This window comes from Montipora foliosa, chromosome 4 (assembly GCF_036669935.1).
Source record: "Montipora foliosa isolate CH-2021 chromosome 4, ASM3666993v2, whole genome shotgun sequence".
Lineage (NCBI taxonomy): Eukaryota > Metazoa > Cnidaria > Anthozoa > Scleractinia > Acroporidae > Montipora > Montipora foliosa.
The window spans coordinates 47897743-47907742 of record NC_090872.1 but is presented as its reverse complement, the minus strand read 5'-3'; the positions used below and the strand labels follow the sequence as shown (position 1 = coordinate 47907742).

The 10000-nt window shown below is 39.3% G+C and overlaps 2 protein-coding genes across 2 annotated transcripts in view; both read left to right on the top strand.

The window, feature by feature from the left end:
- LOC138000890 (uncharacterized) overlaps nt 1-1122 on the top strand; it is a 46938-nt gene extending 45816 nt beyond the window's left edge. Inside the window, exon 7 of the mRNA XM_068847558.1 lies at nt 394-1122. Within this exon, the coding sequence (XP_068703659.1) occupies nt 394-549 (156 nt within the window). The 3' untranslated portion in view covers nt 550-1122. The remainder of the gene's footprint in view (nt 1-393) is intronic.
- LOC138001499 (cell adhesion molecule DSCAML1-like) overlaps nt 1-10000 on the top strand; it is a 124561-nt gene that overhangs the window by 623 nt on the left and 113938 nt on the right. The gene's annotated exons all lie outside the window — the stretch shown is intronic.

Genomic DNA, 10000 nt, shown 5'->3' with positions numbered 1-10000 from the left:
TTTGCATTTTTCTCCGAAATAAATCCGTAACAACCCAAACTAAGTATAGCATGCTACTTGCTACACATTACTCTTTCAAACTTGGAAGTATGAGCGAAATCGATTTTTCAAGGTTTGCCACGGAATTCAAAGGTTGCTTGATTTTTACGGACATTCACTCTTAAAGTCCTTACCTGGGAATTCAATGCATTTGCATATAAAATTTACCAAGGCAGCTTAACATGGTTTCTCAGTTACCTCCTTTTAAGAGGAGAAACTTTCGAAGTTAACTGCACCCCTCAACATCCTCTTAATCCAGATCTTCTTTGGGTCTTCAACATAAGCGCGCGCGAAGTCATCTTTGCTAGCAATATTTTATGAAAACTTTATCAAATGCTACTATTTTCCTTAAAGATGCCTGCCCCATACCATGGTGTCATATACGCGGATCTAAGTCACTCTCCAGAAAAGAGTAACGGAAAAATCAATAGAGCGAGCCTTGCAACTTTGTATGCTGATATAGATCACCTCAAGACTGATGCAATGAGCGAGTCAAGATTGCCGAAATAAACTGAGCTGAGTATCAACCAATTGACTGACCAGGGTTGACATCTTAAGTACCGTAAACTATTTACTTTTGACTGGAAATGATTGAAAGGTGCCTTGTGATAGTCTGTTTCAAAGTTAGTGCTATAAAAGTCACCTAGGAGGAGCTAAAGCAACGAAGACGGCCATTAACTGCAACGCTACGACTGAAAAAAACAAATGGTATTGTAATCAGTTCTAAACTAGAAGAAAAACCGTGCTGCACGTGTGGCATACATTTAAGTAGTTTAGTTTTCAAGTGATGTTTTCGCCTTCTTTTCAAAATCTCGTGGTATTGGTGTTACAAGAACAATTTCGTAAGCGAATTTACTTTGTCGTGTGATAATAAACTATTAGTTGACCAGTTTAGTCGAATTTAGTTGAGTGCATTCTTGCATCTTAGTATCTTCTGCGGTTAAGAATGTATGACTATGAAGTTGAAAAACAAGGGGGATAAGCCGTACAATCGAAATAAATATTGGCTAAGTCCTATAGACTAAGCAGGAAGTTACTAATTGATGCGCCACCAAAGACTAAGGTAGCAATGACGTCAGGAAATAACAACAAATTAGAAACAAAATAATTAATAAGTACTGTCGCTGCAAAATGCAAGACACCCAAAATATCCCCGAGGTCACCTTCCACGGAATTCAAAGGTTGCTTGATTTTTACGGACATTCACTCTTAAAGTCCTTACCTGGGAATTCAATGCATTTGCATATAAAATTTACCAAGGCAGCTTAACATGGTTTCTCAGTTACCTCCTTTTAAGAGGAGAAACTTTCGAAGTTAACTGCACCCCTCAACATCCTCTTAATCCAGATCTTCTTTGGGTCTTCAACATAAGCGCGCGCGAAGTCATCTTTGCTAGCAATATTTTATGAAAACTTTATCAAATGCTACTATTTTCCTTAAAGATGCCTGCCCCATACCATGGTGTCATATACGCGGATCTAAGTCACTCTCCAGAAAAGAGTAACGGAAAAATCAATAGAGCGAGCCTTGCAACTTTGTATGCTGATATAGATCACCTCAAGACTGATGCAATGAGCGAGTCAAGATTGCCGAAATAAACTGAGCTGAGTATCAACCAATTGACTGACCAGGATTGACATCTTAAGTACCGTAAACTATTTACTTTTGACTGGAAATGATTGAAAGGTGCCTTGTGATAGTCTGTTTCAAAGTTAGTGCTATAAAAGTCACCTAGGAGGAGCTAAAGCAACGAAGACGGCCATTAACTGCAACGCTACGACTGAAAAAAACAAATGGTATTGTAATCAGTTCTAAACTAGAAGAAAAACCGTGCTGCACGTGTGGCATACATTTAAGTAGTTTAGTTTTCAAGTGATGTTTTCGCCTTCTTTTCAAAATCTCGTGGTATTGGTGTTACAAGAACAATTTCGTAAGCGAATTTACTTTGTCGTGTGATAATAAACTATTAGTTGACCAGTTTAGTCGAATTTAGTTGAGTGCATTCTTGCATCTTAGTATCTTCTGCGGTTAAGAATGTATGACTATGAAGTTGAAAAACAAGGGGGATAAGCCGTACAATCGAAATAAATATTGGCTAAGTCCTATAGACTAAGCAGGAAGTTACTAATTGATGCGCCACCAAAGACTAAGGTAGCAATGACGTCAGGAAATAACAACAAATTAGAAACAAAATAATTAATAAGTACTGTCGCTGCAAAATGCAAGACACCCAAAATATCCCCGAGGTCACCTTCCTAAGCCAAGATATCTTAGGATAAAGCGAAACAAGGATTAATGACTTTTTCTTGTATATCATGGTAAAAGCTTAACTTAGATCAAGGGATTTACTTACTGAAAAATGCTGTTAAAAGCCCATGCCGGGGCAGCAGTCTTTATATAACAAGGTAAATAAAACAGTCAGCCGTATTTACATATTACCATCAAAGACGTAAATTGTTATGGCTTAAATAGGCGAGTGATTTCCCGAGGGAAAAACAACATTCTAAGCATTTGAAGCGTACGAATTTCGTTGTCACCCATGCGAAGCCCTGTTTGAGAGGGGTGTTCATTGGATGGCTGACCAGTATGGCAAATCGTATGAACTTTCTGGCGCATTTCGGGGTTTATGAGCATGAGTGATGCTTTGCAAGTTCGCAAAATTGCACGAGCCGTCGGCGAGTTGAAAACGTCACGAGTGACCATAAATCAAGAAATGCTAACCTGCGACCAGGCTCCATTTTAGTTTAGCGCGGTACATACTGTGTGGTTGGCAAGCGACGACACAGGAAAACAAATGAGCCAGCGATTCTAAAAATGGGGCTGATCGCAGGTTAAAGAAATGCACGATCATACGTTTTTTATTTATTAATTACTCTGTCGCTGTGTTTCCATAGCAACTTCCGTATTGTACTCTGCAACCTTTATGCATTTGTCATTGACTAATCAGAAATGCAATATTCTGTTGAGTACATAATACTTACTCCACTGCTCTAACACCCTCAACCGACCGGCATTGCGTTCCTGCAAAAGCTGAAATCTATCCAATCAGATCGCTACGAAAACAAATGCGAAACTAAACGGTCGAAAAGCCTGTCGGTTGAAGGACAGTAGGTGGGCCTTTAAAATTCTTCTTTTCACGAGCGACCTAAGCATAAGCACAAGCAAGATACCCAAGCTCAAAGCGAGCTCAGTAGAGTTTTGATCATTAGTCACGGTTCAGAACAAAAGACTATTTAAACAAATTAAATGCGTCTGCGTGTATGTAGCTTGTAGTTTTCCCTATGTCAGCAGTGAAAGCCAGCCTTCATCTCTGGCCTTCATCCTTCGCTTATGCACAGGACTTAGATCTCGTTTTCATAGGGAACTTACAATCGAGGCTATCTCCGTAAAAGTGGTCCGGTCGATCTGGTTTGAAAAATAGATTTCGCTCATTTCTTGTATGTTGCAAGACTTCCATGTGCTTATACTAAACCCACAATCCGCTTGATCGGATCTTTTAAATTATTTGAGTTTTGAGGGATTTTTGGTTCACCCGCTCGAACGCTGATGGCGCCCTATATCGAGGCTTTAATTTAACTCAACTTTGAAGATCAATTTATCGAGAACTAACGCAGCCTGTACAAAACAAAAACGATGGTCAGTTACTTCATGTCTTTGGAATACACAAAGGTGACTTTCATTAACATGAAGCTACCAGCGAGACAGCTTAATCAGACACGCGAACATCGATAAACTTCAAACTGCGGTCTTTTTCAATCAAACCAATGCAGCTGGAAAGTAAGTACCATACATAATGTCATTACGGAGAGATACCTTGCGGCCCGTCCTTGAAGGAATATTTATAGCTCTCTGAACTTGCCTAAGTTTTGGCTCCACATTGAAAGACTCGTTAACAGGGAGCGTTCACCAACCTCGCACGCAGGTAGACCTAAGACAACCCTAAATAAACGAAAAATATATTTAAATGCATTAAAGGTCAATTGAAGGGGAATAAACCCTCTTTTAAGGTCTTCTGCTTGGCTTACCTGCCACAGGTAAATGTTTCATTGTTCGAATTTCGCTCCATGATTTTATAAAAAAAGGACGATCTCTGCTGCCCAGGTACTGGATCCCTGAAGGTGCAAATCAGTTTTGGGTATCTAAGTTGCCTTTTCTCTGCTATTATCATTCTTACATCGACGTTTTTCCTCCACAAAACGGTGAACATCAATGAAGATTGCCGCCCTATTTACCCTTTGGGACAACTACTGACCAAATTCAATAAAAGCACTTGAGAGGTAAAGCTGGGTGGGGAGGTGAGGATTTTGAATTTCATTGCAATAAGAGTTATCAAATTTATAATTCCTCCACGCTACACCTGCACACAATTACAGAACACCTCGTAAGAGGACCTCGTCTCAGGACCCCCTAAACATTCCTGTTATCGGCGCTAACAACCACCCACTCAACAATTCTTGTTTTGTATCCACGTGATGAGACGGCCATGTTGGTGTACAAAACAATAGAAAATGGCCCTTTAAGTTTTTGCATAAGAACAGAGTCAAATTCCCAAAAGGCATTTTACTGCATTGTTCTGTACACCAACATGGCCGTCGTGACGTCAGATGCAAACCATCAATATCCAGCCTATGGGCCTGGCCGGTTCCCTCTCGCATAAGAGACGATTGTGATATTGGCTAAAATTAAGTTGACGAATCCGTGATAACAAAAGAAAAGGTTTATCTTTTATATGCTGTACCAGGAGATTTTTATCGCTGCTTTCACCGATAGGGGTGGGCCAATCTCTCGGAGTCTGGCAAGCCCCATAATTACCTTACGGAATGTTTCATAGCTTTACCCTAATTAGTCCTTGTTCCTTGGGGGGAAGGAGTGGGAAGGATGCTGACTTCTAACATTCGTAGCTCTGAAGCGGTTGAGGAAACGATCAGCAAATTTCGTGACATTTTGTAAAATTTCAATGGGATTTTGACGTGTCAAGAGTTTGTTAATATATGGTCGACATTTTCACGGGAACCACTTTTTATTTTTTCTATTTTGGCAGTTTTTCCTCGTTTCTTTCATGTTTCAACTTATCTCAGCCTATTTGGCTTCGTTTACGACTTTTTTTAAAGAAATGTCCTTCTTTGCTGACGTTATTGGTAAATATTTGACGATTCCCTCACTTCCAACATGGTGGCCTCAATCTCAAGTATCTTCGATGTCATTGTGGTAACGGAATCATTCCAAAACCGTTCTCCTTATGAAGATTCATTCTTTCTCTTGGTTTTCTAAAATTGAAACCTATAGCAAAGAAAATGTAGTCAATGTACAACACGGCAAACGTGGGGGAGACGACAGTGAAACGGGTTCTTATTTTTTGGGGTAAAAGCCTATTGATAATTCCATTAGTAACAACCAATAAACTAAAGAAAATGTAGACTGTTAGCAAAATACAAAAAAATTCTTGAAGTATGTAATAAATCTGTATTATTTGGTATGCTCCGCGCATTTAGACCAAGCGGGCCTTTACTGGCTGCTGACATTCTCGTAACCCAGAGTCCTCGGGCATTTTGGTCAGCGGGTGAGCAGCCGGAAAGACTCTGGGATAATGAACTCCATTTTCGCAGAAAACGTGGGTTCCGGTCTTATTGCGCATGCTTGAGTTTAAATGGAAACAGAAAAGAGACAAACATAAACAGTAGAAATGGTGGGTTGAAAGCGTTCGAGAAACAAAAATTTAGCCTTGCACACCATCAAAGAAACTGGAGAAATGATCATTGGCTTGCTGTAAGAGCAAGTGAAGATGAAACTTCTCACGCTCTCGGTAAGTGTATTTTTAGTGTTTCAGCGTGCAGTCCATCGTTCAGAATACCATCGTGCAAGCAAAACGATCGAAAAATTTTTGTGCAAACGACACCAATGTCCTCTTCTACTACCATTTTATGTTTCCGTAATTCTGAAAGGCTTCGACAAGACCTTCTTCCACGGATTTCTCCTCAAAGAGACTGATGAAATGTTTTCCCAAAGTACTTTTGCAACAGCAACAGTTTTAGGCAGCATGGGAAAATTCCCGTGCGGTATTAGACATAATTCAAACCCCGTCGTTTCATTATTTCCGTGATTTTTATATATATGAGGTAGAAAAAACAAACAGCATTGAAAACTAGTTTTAGATTTTGAATCCCCCTCCAAATTCTGGGGTTTCCAAACTACTTAGCAACTTCCTGTCGGACTGTTATTGTCATGCAAGCGACCAATCCAGAGTCTTTCCGGGCGCTCACCCGCTGACCAAAAAGCCCGAGGACTCGGGGTACGAGATTGAGTTGCTGAAAAAATATAAAGGCATTCTAAACAGGCCTAATTTCTAGATTAAAATGACATCAATAAAAAAAAAATCCGGTTTCCGAACGGCGTTATTAACGAGCAAAATATATTTTTAAATACTCTAGCAACCCGAGGTAGCATAAGGTAAATCTGAATGCGTAAAATTAGAAAATACAATTGACCCATGAACCAAAAGAGAATAGGTTACTTTTCCCATTAGCTGAGTCATGGGCTCCTGGGTTTCTCAGGTGCGAGATGTTTTGCAATTGTGTGCAGGTTTAGCGTGGAGGAATTCTAAATTATAACAATTTTTATTGCAATTCAAAATCCTCACTGACACTCTCCTTTCCTCTGTACCTCACAAGTGCTATTATTGACTTTGGCCAACAGTTGTCCCAAAAGGTAAATATGGCGGCTGTTATAAGTCGATTTCGGGTCACGTGACAAGAATGTGACACAGAACATTTTGGAAAAGTTATAATAATACCGATAACTAACTGCCTGACAAGTTTATAGGCCCTGGACAAATGCTTTCCCTTCAAATAAAAATAACCATAATAATTAGGGTGGTCAAGCCTTAAAGAAAACTTCCACTAAAACAACACAATAACTTTTAACCACAAAACATATATAATGTTTACAATTGAAGTTGCTCAAACTTTTTCCAATGAAAGCGTTTGCATTCGAAAAAATTAAATTTCAAAAACGCTTGTTTCGGATTCCCGGGCGCCGCCATCTTGAATAATTGTGACGTGTCACGGTTGCCCTATTGTTCCAGAACAAACGCTCTCTGTGTCAGAACAATAGGGCAACCACGACACGTCACAATTATTCAAAATTGCGGCACCCGGTCAAACCAAGCGTTTTTGAAATTCATTTTTTTCGGATACAAACACTTTCATTGGAAAAAGTTTGAACAATTTTAATCGTCAACATTACGTTCTGCGTTTTGAAGTTATTTTGTTGTTTTAGTGGAGGTTATCTTTAAAAGAGGGGGACATTGGGATTTTCGGTTTTGCGGTTTTGGCTATTTTTTAGATCGGTTTTTCGGTTTTTGTGCCAAAAGACTTCGGTTTTTCGGTTTTGGTGTTCATTGCGGTTTGCGGGTTTTTCGTTTTTTGCATCTGGTTTTCGGTTTTCGTAAAAAATACGAGCGGTTTTTCGGTTTTGTTATCCGATGTGCTTTTTGGGTTTTTCTATTTTGTCCTATTTGGGTTCCGGTTTTTCTTAGATTTGAGCGGCAATTGATCTCGAATAGAGTGTTATTTATTTATTTAATCTTTATTTAACCACGGTGCAATTCATCAGTAATATTAAAAAAAATATGTACAATTAAAAACTTGTAGATAGAACTATGTAAACTACATTAACTATCTTACTCAATATCATACAATAAAAGCTGCTTTCCATGAATGCCGTGTTTAGAATATTGGCTTAGATAACCTCTTTAATCATTCGTTTGAATTGATTGAGGGACTCTGCTTTCCTTAGTTCTAATGGCAAACTGTTCCACAAAACTGCGCCACTAAATAGCTAAAGCTGTTTTTTTTTGTAGTAGTTTGTGCGCGGTTGCGGAACATTTACCTTATTCACAGAGTCTCTCAAACAATAACCAGAATCGCGATGGACAATTTTCGAGCAGAGATACTCAGGTGCTAGTCCCTGTAGGGACTTAAATACCATTGTTTGCCTTTTCAATTTACTTTTGAGAGTCTAGGGATTTCCATCTTAAGAGTTCAAATAAATTGCTGACATCAGCGTCATAGTTAGAGTAGGTCAAGACACGGGCTGCTCTGTTTTGTAGTTTTTGCAGTTTGTCCTGCAAAGTTACTCCACAGTTTCCCAAACAATATTGCAGTAGTTGAAATGAGGTTGTACTAGGGCCTCATAAATAGAATGTAAAGTCCCATAGGGTACAAGATGCCTGTTTTCACTCACGTGATCACTAACCTTGTTTTTCCTCCGAAACAAATGAAAACGTGTGAGTGATAATAGAGCTCAATTCCCGGAGACGTCACATGAAAACACTGTATAGCCGCGAAACGCCAACGTTTTTGAGAGGAATGCATGACAAACTAAATGTCACGGTAGGGGATCACTCGTGTCGAGTTGGTATCGAGTGGATGAAGATGAAGGACCCCATGAAGATCTGAACGAGCATGAAATGAGTGAGAAGCTAGTGACTCTGATCTCCTTTAGGGTTGCGCGCGAAGAAATTTAAAAGTGTATATTAACACTTTTATATTTCTTCACGCAAGCGAAAGTATTAGATGATAATGTCTTTGCCATCATTAAAAGTTGTTGTACTTTTTATTTTTCTGTGTTATGATATGGTCTCTTTTAGGGGTCAAGAAACGCCTGGGCCACGCCCAGATTGGTCTCCTTTAAGGGTTAATGTAAAATTTCCGACGAGCATCCCTCCCCTTGTTATATGGAAGTCTTCCCCCCGGGGGCGGTGAGGTTCAATATTCGACTCTTGTTTTAAGTAAGCATCTGTTTATTACCACATTTAACCTTTGAGCAAGTTCCTGCTGCCATGTAAAACAGGGAACAAACAGTACCGGTTAGCTTCCTCAATGCAATCGCATATCAGTAGACCAAAATTAAACATTCCATTCGAATCTCCGCACTGTCAGGTCTTAGTTATCAAATAGAAATGTTCAATTAGAGAGTTTTGATTGAAGTTTCCTGAGCTATAGCTTTTTGCAATTGCAAAATTGCAATTTTAGAGAGGACTTCTGTGCAAATTCTCCTAACTTAACTTGGCTTCATTACCGGCTGCTTTAAGGTAATTCCCTTGAACTTGTTCTACTATCAAACTTTTTTGGAAATTTGGCATAATTAACATTCATGATATGAACATTAAAAAAAAGGCAATAAAAAAATGGGGTCACCGTGCTTCTTTACGCGTCAGCAGGCTCTTGAAATGGGGTATTTTCACTGTTTGCGCGTTAAAAATTCGAATCACCTTCACACAGAATTAAGTCTTGATTACGTCAAAGACACAAAATTTTATTTTGAAAATAAAACTTCTTTTATTCACATAAGCAGTATTGCTTCATTTACGCCGTTTTTGATTGCCTGGTTGTGGGAATAGTGCACTTTTTGGGACAGTTCCGTGGTTAGCTTGAAGTCCTCGCCTTGGGTAAAATACTCTCAGTACGGAACTGTTTTCCAAAAAAAATTCATGTTCTACTATCAAACTTTTTTTCTTCTTCCAATATGTTCTTCATTAGGCTGTTCTTAGCAAATACCTGAAAAAAAAATCGGGGGTCACCGTGCTCGTTTGAGAGAAAAGGAGCAGCTATTTCGCTATCGGGCTTAGTTTGAGGGAAATCTCTTACGTTTTGTACGCGCACGTGCTCATGTGCGCGCTCATGAGGCGAAAATCGTGCGCAGTAGGAATGCGCAATGCAATACTAAGGAATTAAGGGAAAATGAGCCCAAAAAGTCCGGGCTCGAGAGAGCGGCAGAAATAAAGCCTATGATTTTAGCAGATACTAAAAGATATAAAGGCCTTAGACAAGTCCATGACATTCACAAATACTTTGATGAAATAAAGTGTTAGTGTAGTTTGCTCTGTATGCCGCACTTACCGCCATTGTATCGGTTTTCTGACGGTTTTGTATGCGGTTTTCGGTTTTGGCCGAATTTTTTT